At 36.9% G+C, this 18,594-nt stretch overlaps 2 protein-coding genes and 1 pseudogene across 5 annotated transcripts; all 3 read right to left on the reverse strand.

The window, feature by feature from the left end:
- On the reverse strand, window positions 1–8,656 carry LOC117423362 (cyclin-L1-like). Of its 3 annotated transcripts, XM_034038994.3 has the most exons (11): window positions 8,319–8,656; window positions 7,912–7,986; window positions 7,282–7,391; window positions 4,792–4,912; window positions 4,493–4,557; window positions 1,967–2,066; window positions 1,689–1,793; window positions 1,437–1,578; window positions 1,203–1,317; window positions 881–964; window positions 1–769 (listed from the first exon to the last, which is right to left on the reverse strand). In XM_034038994.3, exons 1-11 carry the CDS (start codon window positions 8,556–8,558, stop codon window positions 415–417), a joined length of 1,512 nt encoding a protein of 503 aa, XP_033894885.3. In that variant the 5' UTR covers window positions 8,559–8,656; the 3' UTR covers window positions 1–414. The 3 variants fall into 3 exon arrangements, with proteins under 3 accessions (XP_033894885.3, XP_058846313.1, XP_033894886.1); XM_058990330.1 differs by lacking the exons at window positions 1–769; window positions 881–964; window positions 1,203–1,317; window positions 1,437–1,578; window positions 1,689–1,793 and adding an exon at window positions 4,228–4,241; XM_034038995.3 differs by lacking the exons at window positions 1–769; window positions 881–964; window positions 1,203–1,317; window positions 1,437–1,578; window positions 1,689–1,793 and having other exon boundaries at window positions 2,055–4,241.
- An 879-nt stretch (window positions 8,657–9,535) lies between these two features.
- On the reverse strand, window positions 9,536–13,539 carry LOC117423363 (ankyrin repeat domain-containing protein 65). Of its 2 annotated transcripts, none has more exons than XM_034038996.3 (4): window positions 12,734–13,539; window positions 11,707–11,963; window positions 10,768–11,332; window positions 9,536–10,237 (listed from the first exon to the last, which is right to left on the reverse strand). In XM_034038996.3, the coding sequence occupies exons 2-4, from the start codon at window positions 11,952–11,954 to the stop codon at window positions 9,794–9,796; spliced, it is 1,257 nt and encodes a 418-aa protein (XP_033894887.1). In that variant the 5' UTR covers window positions 11,955–11,963; window positions 12,734–13,539; the 3' UTR covers window positions 9,536–9,793. The 2 variants fall into 2 exon arrangements, with proteins under 2 accessions (XP_033894887.1, XP_033894888.1); XM_034038997.3 differs by having other exon boundaries at window positions 11,707–11,966.
- A 2,989-nt stretch (window positions 13,540–16,528) lies between these two features.
- The window catches only part of LOC117423201 (ventricular zone-expressed PH domain-containing protein homolog 1-like), a 47,599-nt pseudogene continuing 45,533 nt past the window's right edge, over window positions 16,529–18,594 (reverse strand).

Raw genomic sequence — 18,594 nt, forward strand, 5'->3', positions numbered from 1 at the left:
AATATTTACTTTGTTTATTTTTGTAAAAATCAGACAAACACATGCAGACTAAAAACCAATGCAACAAATTAACTACGGCTCGAACAGATAGAGGTCTTAAATAAAAGTGTCTGCATCCAGCTGTAAAAAAATAAAGGTGTATATCCCCAGAAACCCTTTTTTCACTCATCTCTACAGTACACAATTTCTTACAAATGATCATTTGTTATAATGTCCAGGGTATCGTTTTAACTGTGCAAAACTTTACATTTCCTGAATACAATTTAGAAAATATGCTTTTATAAAAATCAAAGCTTTTTTTTTTTTATTACAACATATTCCATCTTTTACACTGAAAAATGTAGTCACAAGTCCTACATTAAACTAAGGTTCAGAATTTGTAACTCTGAATGTTTCTCACAAAACTGCCAACGTTCAACGCCTGTGCCTGCTGTGCCCTGAATGACTGCTGCCATGATGTTTGCTTTTGTGTGTACGATCATAAGATCTAGATCGCTCTCGTCGGTCTCTGTGGTGCCCCCTGTCATGCTTGTGTTTCTTAGCAGTCTCAGAGCGGTCTCTGGACTTGCTGAGAGAACGCGAGCGGCTTCTGGATTTCTTTCTTTTGTGGCTGTGCCTGTTTGAAATCTTGAGGTCATCATTGCGATGCTTGGATTTAATGTGAGGAGAACCATGGTTCGGTAGACGACGAGGAGTAAGACTTCTGCTGTGGGACCTACTGCGAGATCGTGAGCTGAACGTACCAGAACGGCTTCTTCTGTTATTGTAACTGAAATGTGGAGAAGAAAAAAAAATAAAATTATTAAAGCAAAAGATTCAAGGTTATGTTTGTTATATTCCGAGTTGCTTTTAACATTGACACATCTATAGTTTTACTTACTGCCTTCTTGGTGTTCGAGATCTCGATCTAGTCCTTGACGGTGTTCTGCTCACGCTCCTGCTCCTCTTGCTTTCTTTCCTAAGGCTAGATAACAAGAGGGAGAAACAGAGCTCAGATTGTCTGTCACGCACTTGTTTCTGTCAATTCCTATACTGCATTCATCTAAATTGCAGTATAAATATACCAAACTATAAGGTAATTGACATTAAGACTTGTACGCATACCTAAAAGCAGACTATTCCGCAAGCTGTTGAATGGGACTATAGTAAAGACTTCTTGAACTAACTTCTCATTAAATCTAAAACATTTATATAGTACTGACCCATTATGAGGGCTCTTGGAGCTCTGCTGTCTATTGTCTGGCTCCTTTTTGACAGCCTTTGTGTTCTGTGAATTTGGAGACTTCTCATCCAGACTTTTCCCTTCTCTTGGTGAACCTGAAAATACAATAAAAGTAAATTCAATATATACATGACTCTTCCAAGTGAACAAGCTTAAATCAAGTTGGACACACCACAGCTATGCATAAAGATTAAATATTCTATTCAAAACTTACATGGTTTAGAGCCAGGTGAAAACCCCCCTAATGTTGAAAGAGCTGGAGTTCCATCAGGGTTTAGTCCTTTGGCCTTCAGTTTTGCTTCCTGGAGTGAAACTTTTCTCTTCTCAACTTCTTTTTCAAGTAAATCATAGTTAGGCTGTTAAAGAAAAATTACATTAATTTAAAATGTAAAAATCAGCAAGTAGCCCATCCCATTGTTTGTGAAGGACTGGCTGATTTAAATCACAATGCCTCATTAAATCTTACCTTTTTCCTTGTGTAAAGTTTTAAAGTGGTTATCGAAATCTCCTTAATCTCATCTTCAGTGGCTCCAAACAACATAAACCAATGTGGTTTGGTGGGAAGTGGGATCTAAAATTTAAAAAAATGTAATTGAAATTCATTAAAGAAAAAATTAAATAAGGCAGCGAGGGCCGTTCTAGTCCAGATATCAACCATACCATTAATGCAAATAACTTATTTAATGATAACCAAATATGATCGAGTGTAAACAGCACCCCAGTACAAAAGATTGTCTCACTCACCTGAAGGGCTCTTGCTGCAAGATAGATGCAGGCACAGGCAATCGTTTCAACTTGAAATCTCACAAACACATTTGTTCGCAGTGTATCATTCATGTAGTTCCTGAAAAACAATCAAAACAATCCTGACCCATTCACTATACTGATTAAATGGAAGCTAAAGGAAAGCATGCATTAAGAAACATGTCACAGCAATTGGGAGATTCAATTTAACTTGTCCTTTTTTTCTCTCCACATCATAGAACATCTGCTTTTATTTGGCTCCAAAATATGCCTCAATTCACTGCATATTCAAGAAAGGAAAAAGATAAACCAACTCAACATATCATCTGTGCAAAGCACTGATCAGGAATGTTAAGTTTGATGATCCATAATGGAATGCGCTTCAAGAAAATCCAAGAAGTCCAGATGTTCCCAATCGAATGCATATTTAAATGTATTTCCTTGATGCAGTGATCTTCAATACCAAGTCTTTCCACTGGTAACTACTTCTGTTTTATAGGTATGAATCTGATGAAAATTTGCCCATAGGTCTGAGCTAATAATACTTAATAAACCTGAATTCCAAACTAATTTACAGTATATGCTCACTAGAAATTAGGGATTCTGGACTAAGTTTAATATTACTGTTTAAACAATTTTTTTTTTCCTGTTTAGTGCATTTTGAAAGGGCTTGTGCAGACTTAAATGTTTGCAAAACATTATACAAATTGAGATACATCCTTGACAAAGCCATAGATTTTTTTCAGCTAACAAACAGAATTTTCACTCATTTAGAAAATATTCCACAAGGAGTAAATGAGGAAACAGGAATTTGAAAACAAGTAAAACCTGTGTTAAATACCAGTCCTTAAAATACAAGTTCCTATCAACTGAATCATTAAAAGTGTTTACTAGCCAAGTGGTCATCTAGGACTGGTTTTACTTGTACATCAACATAAATACTTATTTGCATTTCAAAGAAGGTATGTCTGGCAACATGTTTGAACTTGATCTGTAGATGGCAAAAGAACTGTACAGCTCAAACTACCTTAACCCTTTGCGGTCCATTGTCGGACTGGGTCCGACATTGCAATTATTCCTCACAGGTCCTTTGTCGGACTGGGTCCGACATCATTATAGCAACGCAATAAACGGGTGTTTAGTCGTTTTTTCTCCGGAAAAAGCCGAGAAAACCATTCAATTGCTGAGTGGGAGCGACAGGAGCCGAGACAAGTCGGGAAAAAAAAAAAAAAAAAATAGGCGTATTTCATGAATAGTCATACATGGTATCAGGTATCAGATAATGGGGCGTTCATAGTAAACAAGCTGGCTGAGTGCGTCAGCGCACTGAGACTATCATGGACATTTGCAGAGCTTTTTTCAGATGTTATAGTAATAAAATAATGACTTGGATCGCATTATTGAGGAGTTTGGTGATAAAACGAGTGATCCGGAGATGATCGATCGGTATGTACGACTATTATTATTATTATTATTATTATTTATTTCTTACATAGCTGAACGCTATAGCAAACGAAAGGGTGGGGCGGGGCTGGAGATGCCTAGTGTGTGCTTTGTTGATATGCAGGGCCATTTAAACCCGTTTGACTGTGAAAAAAAATACTTTTAAACAGCGCGTATAAAATTAACTGCACGTGTGAAAATTAATTAGACCTGGCGTGCCTGACGCGCGATTAATAAATGGACCGCAAAGGGTTAATTTTGTTTTTCAAAAAATTCAAAAGAAAACCCAACCCAGCCCAGCCCAAGATGAAGTCTTAGTAAGCAAGATTAAGGGTTCCATTTACAGGATACGCTTACAATCTTCTCTGCTTGAAGACCCAGCTTGTGAGGACTGGAGCCTGGAAAACAGATTCCTCAAGACTGTAAGTCACATTTTCCAATACTTATGTAAAGAAAAATATGTAAATATCTACTTCTAAAAACTTTTGTAATAAAAATAAAAATGACGTGGTTAATAGCATAAATTGGTTTTGCAATGTATAGTTTTAGTTATTTGTATATAAATACAAAAACAGTGCATTTAAATTTCTACATTGCTACTTAAATGAACAATTACATCTGGAAGCAGAAATACAAATCCTTTGACACCCAAGAAAACAAGATGATGTTGCCAGATGAATAAGGACCACTTCAGTGAATCTCGGATGAGAGCTTGCACTGGATTGGCTGGAGAGAAGGGCAGCCAATTGGGAGATTCCTGAGGTCATGTGGTTGAAGGAGCAGAGTTCAGAGGGCAGAGTTCTTTCTATGAGACTTACCATCATGGACTACCCTTTAATTAAAGAGTAGAAAAAAAGGACAAAGTTAAACTGAATTCTCCCTTAAAGTACATATAAAAAAAAAAAAATCAGGCCATGAAAATATACAGTGGCAAGTTACTGTCAGAAAAAAAGTCCTTGGGAGATGCACAACTGCAACATTATCAAAGTTAATGCAAATAGATCTTAAAGAACAGCTTGCAACTAGCATTTACGAAAACGTCTGGTTAAAACAGATATACATAGATGGAAACAGGTAACTTACCAGGCTGTTTGGACGAGGGTTTGATTTTTCTCGCACTCAAGAACTTGAAGGTACATTACAATGATCTGAAATTTAAAAAATTAAACCAAAAAATTATACAATTTACATATAAGGAAATTCTGAGTGGGCCCTTTGACAGTTACTTCAAATATTACTGACTATTTAAAAACTGCTAAAAATTATAGAACTTTATAGAACAAATAACCTATTTATTTAATCCCGTTTTTTATTTAAATAAAAACATGTCTGCCTAAAGAGTTGCTTTAAATTACTGCTGAAACATAATATTTTTAACTCACCTTGTGGGGATGCTTGACATGAACGCAGAAACCCAGTTCCTTCAGCACTCTCCTCTCTGCTTTGATTACTTGGTTTTTGGTGTTAATGTAGTTCTGATCAAGTATCAATGGGGTTGGTGTCCTATTTTACAAAAAAAATCACAACTGTTTTGCAAGCACAAAAATTACTACTTGCTCTAGTTCTAGTTTCCCTTTCAACCAACTGAAGGCAGAACCTACTTTTAAAACTCCTGTAACTGTATCAGAAGCCTTTGTTTTGTGCTGCCCATGTCCATTGTTAATATTTTCATAACTTGGTATCTCCACACATGCAACTAACTTTCACAACATAGCTTTAACAGTAGCTTAATCTATCTGCAGTATATAGATTTATTTAGCAAACAATACAAATAGGTAGGGTAATACCTTTCTGGACGCAAAGTCCAGCAAAAAAAAAAAAAAAAAGCATATTCATTTTCCACATCAATTTCTCAAGGACTAAGCCAGCGACAAACATTTCCCTACACAACCAACAAAGTTATTATTTAAAATTAAGCAAGCTTTGTGTGTATAATACCCTGTATTGAACTTAAATAAATAAATAAATCAGGATGCAAGTACCAGTACTTCAGATTGTTATCAAGTGTTTTTTTTTTTTATATCCAAAACATTTGTGCCACAATTCCCTTGGAACAATTTATTACAACGCAAGAATTTAAACTAATGCGGGTAAATTACAACACATTTCTACAAGGAATTTCATTTTATTTGAAGTTGGCCATCCCAGCAGACCAATTTTAGTTTGATTTCTGAAGTAAAAATGATTTAATCTTCCAAAATACGGTCTAAGGCATCATGCCCACTTCTAATTGACTGTAGAAAAGAAAAAACTGTCTAACCACAAGATGTTTGTAAACCATAAATAAAATGTCTGAGCCCAACCCCCCCCCCCCAAGAAACAGATTCTAATGTTATATATTGCGACAAATGTTGGACATTTAAACAAATTAATAGCTGTCCCTCACCAGCTCCAATTATAAAAACCTCCACTGAAGAAAATTAACTACAGGCGTTGTTCATTTCATAAACATGACAAGTCAAGTTGTCACCATATCTTTTATAATTTTATAGTACTTAATGCGTGTATTTTTATTTTACAGCATTTCGTTTTTTGGATTTGGGTATTCTGTTTGTTTTATCTTTCTAACAATAAACTTGATGAATTATCAGTCTTAAAATCAATCTTAAAATGGTTAATGGAATTTAACAATTTTCTTTTTTTATTGAATACTATTGTAAACAAATGTAGGTATAATATTGACACAGATGGAACGGATTTTTTTTCCTGACTTTGTTAACTTCCAAGTAGTATGTTGCTTATCAGTTCTAACTCCCATACAAGGCAGATATCACTGTCATTTAACCTTGCCATTTGTAATGTAGAATTATGTATGAAACCTGAATCCCTAGATGTTCTGCTTCAGATTCAAAATTAAACTGAAATTACCCTGAAACCCACCTTACTGTGGACCAGTATAAAACATGTTTATGTTTCTAATACTGTAAAAGCTATGGCATAATGTGTGAAGGTACCACTTGGACAGCAAAGACAAAAGCTTCAAATGAGATACAGGAGTTTTCGCAGACGCTTTCACCAGCGGCCAACCTGAAAGTCCCCGATTCCAGTGACCCGTTCTCAGACCACTGGCTTCTCCTTGGGGAATAGCGACACTTCACTCTCACTTCTGCCTTGCCGACAGCTTCATCTCTACGTACCATTCCACATCACCCAGGCTTTGGTAAATGTAGCTGGTTGCTGTTAGTTGGTTGCAAGGGAAAAGAGAACTGAAGTTAATACCAAGGTCTTAGTTTACCATGAACAAATCAATAATTTCATGGTAAAGAAACACATGCCATTGTTTTCTAAAAACTGGTTTTCCAACTTAAAACGTGCACAATTTAGAAAGGATCTTTCACCAAGCATATTTTAAAACTACGGACTCATTTTGAAACAAAAACGTCAGTGTAAGTGGAAAGTAACATATTTGAAATGTTAAATCCTCAGCTCATTTAAAATGTATGAAGGCAGCCGCCCCTGCCAAAACCTACATTAAGTATAAAAATAGCAAACTGAGGAGGTAAGCAGTGACAATGAATTTTACCAAAATGAAACCCGCCCCCCCCCCAGAAAAAAAGGAAGTCAAGAAAGCAATGACATCAGATCAGAGATGTTTTAAGTTACTAAAGATTTAGAAAGCCTTAAAAGTTTTTGTTTTCTAACATTACCAAGCGAAGCTAAGGGTGCAGTTATTTTTAAAAGGAAAAGCATATGTATGAAAATGAACAATTTCAGATGCCAAACGGTATTTAAAAAAGTATAGCTACTAAAAACGATATTGGGAGGGGGGAAAAACAAAAACTTTAAAGCCATTAATATTAGAATTTTAATAGTTATTTCATATAAACCTGTAGTGGAAAATGTAAGAGTATTGTACACGTTAGAAAGCTCACCTTTTTCCTCTAAGCAGCCTTAAATGATGAAACACGTTTATCACATCTCTTACTCGACGTGGTGCTTCTTCAATCTTCGAGGCAAGATTAACACAAGCCATGGCAACAATCTGCAAATAAATTATTTCAATTAGGCAACATGGGTTCGCATGAAGAGTACTTATATTTATGGTATAAACACTGAAAAGCAAGACCGCAATTTGTACATAGAAAAGAATACATGCCAAGTGTCCAAACATGACCTTAAGCATGACATCCCCGACCAATAACTCTGGACAAATATATTAAGATATGACGCGTGTAGACCGAATCCTACTGGTGGATTGGATTACACAGCTAATTTATAATCTCCTTTGCCAGCAACCAAGGCCTCTGAATCATTAAAAGGGTTTAGAGTTGAAACTAACCACTTGTCTCTGTACTAAAATGCTTGCTAGTTTCTTGCTATTTCGTTTATCCAGCACGTGTGTAGTGTATGGTAATAATAGTAAACCACCGATTATTTTGGTACTAGTAATACCACACTAGCAATACAGTAATCATGACATGCACAACATGGCGCCGTCTCGATACTGCGTTGGTCATAAAATGTAAAGGCGACATACTGTAATGTTATATAAGGCAACTTACCTCAAAGCTGTGTTTGACAAAAGACTTCGAGTAGAAAAATCGATGAAAAAGAACCTGCCCTGTAGCCATGGCCACCTACAAAACAGAAAAAGAAGGAACAAATAAAACATCCTGGAATTCATTTTACACAACATGGCGCCCGCCATTTTGTTTTTGTCATTTTACAATTTATAAACAGGAAAAGAAATGTCACGGACAAAGAAGCTTTTTCGGTATCGTATCTATACAATAATTAAACAGAGTTATCCATATAACAGTTATATAATAGGTTAATAGTACTTTATGAAAAATAAATGTCAATGTGGCTCATATTATTAGACAAAAAAAAAAAAAAAAAAAAAAAAAACGACAAACACAACAGAAGAATATTTGTATTCCGTTTTCTAATTTACACGTTTCCTACACACCTGCGGTAAACGGAGAAGAATTCCAGCGGACTGGATTAGTTCACAGCCAAGGATGCGGAGGTCGGTCTCGTTGTGGAGGTCGAGGCCATCTGACATAGACGGGGTCGTAGAGAGTCTCTCATCGGGGATAAGCGAGTTGTCAATGGCGAGGAAAACCTCGGAATAAACTCTATCCCCAATAAGAATGCCTTCATTGTCGGTAGACGAGTTGGTAACGCCAGGGTGCCCACCAGACGCCATCTTCACTTGCACACAACTAAACGAACTCTACTACAGTACACAGGGAGGAAAGGAGAACGTCACCCGTGACGTGCGGGCCGAACAACACAGCGAGCAGGCTCCGCACAGTGTAGGCGTCCGCACGAAAAACAAAACAGGAAACAAAGTAGAGTACTTTGGACTTGTGACAGAGGTGGCGTTCTGTGTTTTAAATTGTGCTGGCTACTTTTATTAATTACGTTTTTTTTCCTAGCTGGTGCAGACTATATTACATAATCTTTTATTATTATTATAAGCAAAATACAAATACTGCTTATAGTCACGCTACTGATACAGAACAATTTCAAGTTTAAACTAAGACCAGTCCACGTTGGAATTGCTGCGCCTTGCCTAACGTTACAGTTTTACTGTTAGAGTCGCGGCAGCTAAAAGTTACGATCTACTAATTGCAGTGCATATGGTTTGATTCATTCAAAAAAACGTGGCAATACCACTTTTACAATGTATTATTACTACAGTAGTTTGTCAACTGATGCAACACCCTGTTTCTTTGTCCTGACAACATAGCAACAAGGGGAATTCTCGTGACGTGATTTCCAGGAATGCTGGTTTCCATCTGTTCAGTTCTGAACATATCATTCCGCGACCGACCGGGACTTTATTTAGTGACATCACCACGGACGATGATCCTCTTCCGTTCTGAAAACGTAGGTGTAACGTTGAGATGTCGTGTAATGAACGGTGAGAGATGGGGGAATCACAAAAGCGGTTATGTGAGGCACACAGATTTACAACTTGTGACACATGCTATTATAATTGTGTTGTACTTTATTAGAATATCTGTAATACAGTAACTATGACAAAAGTAAGATTTTTTTATATATAAGTGCATACATATTGCTGCAGTTTTGACAAGGAAATGCACACATGAATACTATTACTCTTTATTGATATGTTTCCTTTGGCTTTAGTTTGTTAACCCCCCCCCCCCCCCCCCCCTTTTCAAAATACACTAGTTCTTTTCAGTGCTTATTGACAGTTTATATAATGCGAATAATAATAAAAAAAACTGTTTACAGACAAAACAGAACAACTTCTTTTGCCTTACCATTTTAAAAAAATACTCTCTTATAATAGATACCTAGCCACCTAATATTAACCTTTAAAAAATACTTTTTAATAAAATACTTCCCATTTATGAAGTACAAACCTATTCCAGTGATATGGCGAATGCTATACAGTATGCAGTGTATGCCCTAAGAGTTTGTTTGCTGTTTTGTGGATGCCTGAATGAGACGTAGTGCATTTGTGTGTTGTTTTTGTACCGCAATATCAGCAGCTGTTTCCTTCCACTTGCTCTGAAGCGATGCATCAGCCCCACTATTCAGTAATACCACCAGGACTTGAATTTGGTCTTTCTGTGAGGCAAGGTGCAAGGGAGTATTCCCAAGTCTCTCTTTAGCATTCTTATCCGCTCCATAGCAAAGGAGGATTTTTGCAGTTTCAGCAAAGCCATTTAAAGCGGAATAGTGTAGAGGAGTCATCTCTAGCAGATCCGTGGAGCCCACTGAGCCCCCATACTGCATTAGCAGGTGCACAGCAATGCACGAACCACATCCTGCAGCTAGGTGCAGTGGGGTGACAAGATCTTTGTCTGCGGCATCAACTGTGGCACCTCTTTCAAGCAGCAGCTGCATGATCTAGTAACAAAAGGCACAAGAGGGTTAGGGACTTTGCATAATTCACCAGCTGATATTTTAGATGGAAATTGGAAATATTATTCTTATTTGCTGTAAATTCATTAGAAAAAAATTTAAATTGGTTTTAAAATCATCCAAAACTTTATAGGCCTACACCCAGTAGTAGTAGTTGTAGTAGTAGTAGGGAAACCAAAATAAAGTTATTAAAATGAGACCAAGTATGTAAAGTACTTTTCAATGTCTTTCGTGTTACTAACCTTTTCATGCATGAAATATTGAAAATGGCTGAAAAAAGTAGTTCTGGAAATTTTTCATTAAAACAAATTTAATTTTTTCCCCCCATTGCTTTATATGGAGAAAAAATGTCATCCTCATATGAGGTCATCATTCATTTTCATCTTCCAGATGTCCCCATATAAACACCAGAAGAGAGTTTCTTTTAATCCGTCCCCATATGGGGTTGCCATGCATGAAAGGGTTCAGTCATTTATTGTAACAGATATAACTAATCTCATACCCGTCATTCTTACCCTTTTTCTTTCCCTCTTTTTATTTCCAGTGGCAGCACTCAGATGTAAAGCACTGCGGCCGTTTTCACACTTAGCATTGAGATCCGCACCTTTCCTAAGCAGATGCTCAACGGTCTTGTGACTTTCAGCCAACACTGCCAGGTGCAGGGGGGTCATTCCATTGTTGTTCTTCTCATTTACTGCACCACCGTTGCTCAGCAGCAGATCTATTACATCTAGGTTGCCATTGAAGGAGGCCCAGTGCAGTGGGCTCCACCTGTTAATGTCCTTACAGTCAACCTGCGCTTTGTGCTCTAATAAAGTCCGAGCAACATTACCATGCCCGTTGGCTGCAGCTAGATGTAAGGGTGTCTGCCCAGAGCATGCCCTGATAGCATGGGAAGCTCCGTGTTGAAGAAGGTACTCAGCTGTTTGAGCCTGCCCATTCCAGGTAGCTCTGTGCAGTGGGGTGCAATTAAAGAAGTCCCTGCTGTTGATGTCCGTGCCTCTGTGAAGAAGGAACTTGACAAGTGGCTGATGTCCACAGAATGAAGCATGGTGAAGAGGTGTCCAGCCCTGGCTGTCCCTGAATTTAAATCAGACGAAAGCCATGACAACACATAGCACATAGCAAATCTTTACTTACACAACATTCCACAGAGACAGGAACATTCCACCTTTATGCTACATAAGCTCTATTCATTAAATTAGAGCTTATATTGTACCGCCTATTTGTTGTGTATTCAATGAATAATTATAGCGTGCCGTTATAGCCTACTTTTTCTTTCCCCCCTGTTCTATTGTGACCTTCAATCAAATTATCCAGAGGGGTATGGAGAGTGTTCTACAATATCTGAATGCTTGACTGCAGTTTATCTTGTCAGCTTTCAAGAAAGACTATTTAGGGTGGGCTAACAGGGTAAAAGGGTTGATAAAAAGTGGGGTAATGTTTGTACTTACTGGCAATTCACAGGAATTCCGAAGGTCAGTAAAGCTTTAACTTGTTCCAGGGAGCCACTCCATGCAGCTCTGTGTAGCCTCTCGTCATTAGCAGGACCCTGGAGGAGCTGAGGCTGCAAGCGAGGACATCTGTGCAGCTGCCACTGTTTCAGACCGACAGGCCTCCTCACTTTCCTCTCAACCGCATACAGAGAAACAGAATCATGCAACTCCATCCACTTCCATGCAATTGGTGGTGTGATTGCCATAGTAAAAATCTGCTTAAAATCAATCAATCAATCAATCAATCAATTAGCCAACCAGTCAATCAATCCATTATATAATTAATAAATAAATAGTAGGACATTATTAACAAGTGTAGAACAGGTATGTTCCCCCAAACAAGTCATATTGTAACTATTGTAGCCAGGGCCTCTGTTATTGAAACTTAGGAGGTTAATCCTTTTCATTTGTTGACTAATACAACTACTATAGCATATAGTTACTGTAGCAATAGTAAATCTGATGGCTGTGATTCTGTCAAATTAAACCGTTTATAAATATGATGTTTTAGTGAGAATTATTATGCTTGTTTGTCTATTGGTGGGTCTCTCCACCTACCCTTCACCCTTATACAGTATAGGCTAATTGTTGTCAAACATTGGAAATATGAAGTACTGCAATATATATATATATATATATATATATATATATATATATATATATATATATATATATATATATATATATATGTTTAAACTCTTTTCCAATGCACCACAGATATATCATTACATATTTGTGAACAACCTTTACCTATACAAACACTGCACAAAGATGTCAAAATAACCTAAATATTTCAGCATTCCTTTTTAAAAATGCACATCACATATACGCATGTATTTTTCAGGCTGTCAGGACATTGTGCTCTAACAGTTAATACTGTAGATTATCAAAAGATGCATCTGCAAGAAATACGGAATCCATCCATATTATTTATGCTCAAGAACTGCAAAATCATGGTATTTACAGCTCAATTTTAGAAAGTTACCTTATATGTGTCAGTGGTTGAACAGTCAAGATTATTATTCCATTGCAGTTGCCATCTGTAGGAACGTTACACACTAGGCATTAAAAGAGCGAATGAGCTTCTTTTGAAAGCGGCTTGTTAATGTTTTTGTGGTTGCCCCGGAGAGTCTTTCTGGTCAGATTACAGAATTGTATTAGAAAAATGTAAGGGGAGGTACATGAGCTTGTCTGGCTTTAACATGCGCATGCCTAAAACCGCTAGCTTGGCTACAAAAAATCTCCCTCAGGGCATTTTCAGATGCAATATCAGGTATACTTGGCTTCTAAAATTATTTGCACCTCTAAAAAATGTAATCATTCTGAGTCATTTTCATATTTTGAAAGCCAAAACAATCACATGCAGGCTTACAATTGCAAGTTGTTTTTTTTAAACCATATTCTGTAAAAATATACAATTCTTAATATTCTGTTTAAACTCTTAGCAACAGCCTATAGAATGGGAGTTGTGTAAGTGAATGTTCAAGTCATTCTGCTGGTTGCCAGTGTTCCATTATTATTTTGATGCATTGCAATTCTATCCTAGCAACCGCCCCACAGGCAGCAGTTGACATGGCAACAGCAGTGCGATCTTTGCATCTAACTGACTGTTTTAGACAGTTTACAAGATTTCTGGTTTCTGTTAACTTTAGTTGATCGTTCAGGTGAAGACATATTTCAATAAACAAACAAAAAAACACCTTTTGTAGGAAACTATCTGGCTTTAGAGACAATTAAAAGCAGGTTGGTTAATGACAGGAAAGAGGCTATTGAATTACATGGGGATAATTTCACTCTCCAGGAGAAATGACCAAGCACATGCAACACACACACACACACACACACACACATATATATATATATATATATATATATATATATATATATATATATATATATAGATATAGATATATATACATACAACATGTGTTTCTTTCAAATTTGAGGCTTTTACAATGAATACAATAACAATCTGTAAGGATTATATAATTATTTTTTGAGCTGCAGTAACCTTTGAAGTAACATTATGCAATAAATGCTTTTTCCCACTAGGGGGTAGCATTGACTTATTATGTGAAAAGAATGATGGTGAAGGCAATGAGTCCTAAAAGCATGTATTATTATTATTATTATTATTATTATTATTATTATTATTATTATTATTATTATTATTATTATTATTATTATTATTATTATTAAGCTTGTAGTACTTCAGTGGACTTTTATCATGTGTTGTCTACACTAACAGACACATAACTAGGAACTGCTTAGGATTTGGGATTGTTTATACTGTAGGATGAGCCTGTTCATTTAGATATTTTCCAGCAGATGTAAGTGTAATTTCTCACACACTGTACAGTGCGTTCTCAAATTACTGGGTTTGTTTTAAAACATTTGACGTTTTTAACATTTACTCAGCGTTATGCTTTTTTTAATTTTATTTTTATAGTTCCTCTAATTAAATCTCCCATCCCACACAGCACAGAACACAGCAAATCTGTATTCTTCATGAACCAAATCATATTATCCAGTGTTAATATTCACTGTACCTTGCAGCTCAATAATTTGCTGACATGTCTCTAATTCTTTAAGTTTTACACAATATCAACACATTCTGATGCCCTGCAGTAAAGAACCCCCCCCCTGTTACAAAATAAAATGCACTAAACCTTGAATTAATAAGGAACATGTGCAATAATATCTGACAGAAACATTGTGGTATTTTGTTATTCCAAAACTCCACTGGCTTAGATATTAACATTTGATGTGACCTGACATTATTCATTTTATTTCAACCCTAAAAAAGGCACCGCACAGTCCAATTCAAAAAAGATTTGTATCTCTACAGGGGTCGGACACAAAGAACTGGAGACACATGCAACATGCAGCACACGCCTTTGTATAATGGGCCTGTCCATCTCCGTTCTCAATGGATGAATTTTGTTCTGGCTGCACACCGTAGCCTTGCCCTAAACTCTGTTGACAGTGTTTTTGGCAGGTGTATACACTTTTGTATATGTATGTTTTAAATCCACAATAGTACAATATCTATAAATAGACATTCCCTTATACCATATTTATAATAAAATATGGACAATAAAATAAACGTGTAGTGTTTGAGAGTGCTTTCTCTATGCTTTAATACACTTTACAATGCTCTTACAGTAAGCTGAAGGGATGCTGAGCTCTGCCTGTAAATATTCTTGTGTTTGTTTGTGTTTTGATGGTGGTTGGCAGGCATAGGGTTCATTCCTGTCCCTGCCAAAAATGTGAGGATGTGGCTGCTCGTTAATTTAATGATTAGTGATAACTGGGAGCAGCCACATCCTATAAAAGGAGTGCTCAGGGCTCCATTATGAGAGACTACCACGCAGTTGGAACTAGAGAGGAAAAGTACAGGGTTTGTGATCCACGGCTTAACAGTAAATGCTGTTTTTTTTTTTTTTTTGACCGGGAAACAGCTTAGCTGTCCGGTATAGCTCAGACCTGCAATAGTTTAGTTGGTCCTCCTGGAAGGAGTTAGGTTTTTGGGTTTGTTTATTTTTATTTTGAAGTTTAAAATAAACATACAGGCCTGCCCTGTTGAAAACCTACCTGTGCGTGTGTGGAGTGCTGTTCCTTGTACACAAAATACAAGTGAAGATGGTCCTGCATGTGGCTGGGTCACCCTGGGTTTGTCACCAATGCTTTACTTGGAAATGTTTTTACAGTGCTGATACCCAAAGGGAACAGAGAATCAGTTTACTCACCAGGTTGCATGACAACAGGAAGAAAGACACATTACTATAGAAACAGTTTCCTATTTTAAGTCGCTACCAGCGAGGTAACTTCCAGTGTCTAGTGGGTAATTGAGTGTCCTAATGCTTGCAAAACTGCCACACTTTTATGCAAGTCACTATGGGCAGCAGGAAATGCTTCTCAATATACATTGAAGTCGGCCAATATGGTAATAGGGGAAGAGTTTGGGAACACCCCGTACTTGGAACTACTAGATAATAGGACTGAACGGAAGTCATCAGAGGTGCATGTTCTCAGAATCACAAAGATGAGATGGAAGTCAGGGAATCAAGCCAGAAAAGGTCCTGCTTCAGAGGGAACGGCTTTGGCTCCTGGTATCTCCTGCATGTACTGTAACAAACCAGTCACCTTCTACAGAGAGTACAGGTTCTGTTTGAGTAAGTCTCATAATCCACCATTATCCATTTATTATTTGTATATTGGTTGTGGCAGGAAAATAAGTATATGTTAAAATAAAGTAAGGGCACATGGTATGGTCATCATAATGAGGTAGCTAATTATAAATTCACATTTACAAGATCTACAGCAGACCTCTGTAGTGTACGAATGAAGAAGCAATACACTGGTTCTGTCCCTCCATTTAGACCCAGTTCCCAATTCAGTAATTTGACTCTTAAACCAAACAAATATATCACGCTTCATTAACTAGGAAATAATTAATAGGACTTACTGGTACAGAGCACATAATAAATGTACAGGTTATTACAATACATGCATTAAAGCTTTATTTAGACCTATTTGCTCTCTGTGACCTGATGAAAGCTTTGGATAAAACCATGTTTTGATTTTTTTTCGAAAGACCAGCATATCATTTTATTTTTACTATTTAGTCATTCAAAAACATTTTTTGTAATAAGTGCACGGTTTGCGATATCAATCCAACACCGTTATTGATGGATTTCTGATATTTAGATTAAGAAGCTGATTAAAGACTTTATTTAACTGCACAGAATGTCTTTTTAATTTTGGTATATCATTATATGCATGAAGCATAGCCACCTTAGCCTAAATTATACTACTGACTAACCAATGTTATTTCTACTTTGTACCTTCATCTCCCTTTTCAATAGAGGGTAATCCTGCCAGACCAGAAGCCGAGAACTTGGGCCAACATGTCTGGTCATTCATTACTACTTAAATGTATTGCATCTATGAAGACTGTCCACATCTTTAAATATCCCTTACCGGTACATTGTCTATAAGTGCATTCCAGATACTTAACATAGGCTGTCCGAAACAAGGAGCTTTTTAATACATGAGTCCTTCCAGATGGACCTCTTTCAGATTGAGTTAATTTATTATACTGTTTATTTTCTGATCAGATTTCAAGCAGTTTTAGTGAAAGACAATCTCATTTGTATTCACTGTTACCATGTGTCATTGATTTTCCATGCATCCCAATGCAGGCTGCTTCATTTTATCTTTCTGCTGTTTTCATAATGTTCTGCCCCTAAGTGAACACCATTCAATTTAATTCAGGTTTTATTATCCTTGACTGTAGCATGGGTTTCAGAATACGTGAAGGTCACTTGTATGAAAGTTGCATTTTAATATCACTTATTGTAGCTCCATAGAAACCTACAAGGCATTCATTTCCAAAATGATATTGCATGTTGCACATACAGCCTTTTAATTTAGACAGACCTACTATCCCAAAATTCTGTCATATACAATTAAAAGCGTCATCTGTGTATGGTGATTAATACTGATCTGAAATAAAATAGAAACACAATTTTTATACTTCGCTGTGCGTCTAAATAGTAAGTCAATTAAAAGCATTTTTCCTTTTTTTTCTTTAGTCATCAGTATACCAGGTTGTACATTTTCAGAATTTAAGTACAGTTTTGTTACAGGTTACTAGAAAATATATGAAGTAAAATGGACAGGGATTGTGTCCTGCTTTACAATGCTTACCTGTGCTTTACCACACTTTGCTATGCGTTTACTAAATTAAACTTTTATAAAGGACAGTACTGTAATGCAAACGGTCTTTGAGAGCACACGCAGGACTCTGTCTCCAAGGTACGTTGAGGCTTCTCTGCTCTCTCTTTCCTTTGCCTGGGCGACTGCCACATTAATACACTGCAGCCACTCCTCTGCATTCTTCTCATCCTTAGCTTTAAGACGTAGGTCTTGTTATCTGTGAAGATCTCAAAGGCCCGGGGAAGACTCCAGTCTCTGCGTTTCCTAGCAACAACCTTGACACTCTGCACCTCGCTGAGCTCAATGGGATTGTCATCAAGGTCATCTTTCTGAAAATAAGAACATATGGACTGAATTCTGCATTGAAGTTATACCTACAATAGACACTAGAGGGCACCTTTGTGCATTAAACTGCTGTGTTGTTTTTAAATTTAAACACAGGGAATTTCAGATGACAAATTCCTTTTGAATGTCAGAATATTACAAATATACCTTTTTTTATTTTATATGACTGCTTTAGAGAAACGATTTAGCTCAAATTATTTTTGGAGTTATTTTTTTTCCCAGAATAGTATATGGGATTCAGGCAGCTTTTTTGCCGGATGATCAACACAGTATCGTGTTTGCAGACATCTGAAAGACATGGCAACCTGTTTCCCATTTCTTTTTTTAATGGTTTTTGTGGAGCCAGGAGCAATGCCCCCTTACTTACTATGTCTGTTACATGCTGTTCCATTGCTGACATGTACCATTTCTCCTGAATACATAGTCGCTGGGGCTGACAGTCTAAAGATCAACGACCCACGGAGGAGAGATTTATTTTGAGCAGGTTAATAAAAGCTATTCAATCAATTCCAGTAGCTATGCGGTGCTGATTACACCAACACATGGAGCGCTTGAACTTCATAGAAACAATGTGCTGCTCGATCATTTTTGCCGACACTGTTGAAGTTGCCGATAAATCAGTTACATGGGCCATCTTACAGTAAAGTTTAACAAAGTACCTGGAACTCGTTTTTTTGAATCAAACAATCTCTGTGTCAATTTAAAAAACCATAGCCTGTCACACAGTACACAGAGAACATGTGCTTTCCTTCTATATATTTCACCTCATTAAAACATGAA

The sequence above is a fragment of the Acipenser ruthenus genome, chromosome 17 (genome assembly GCF_902713425.1).
Source record: "Acipenser ruthenus chromosome 17, fAciRut3.2 maternal haplotype, whole genome shotgun sequence".
Lineage (NCBI taxonomy): Eukaryota > Metazoa > Chordata > Actinopteri > Acipenseriformes > Acipenseridae > Acipenser > Acipenser ruthenus.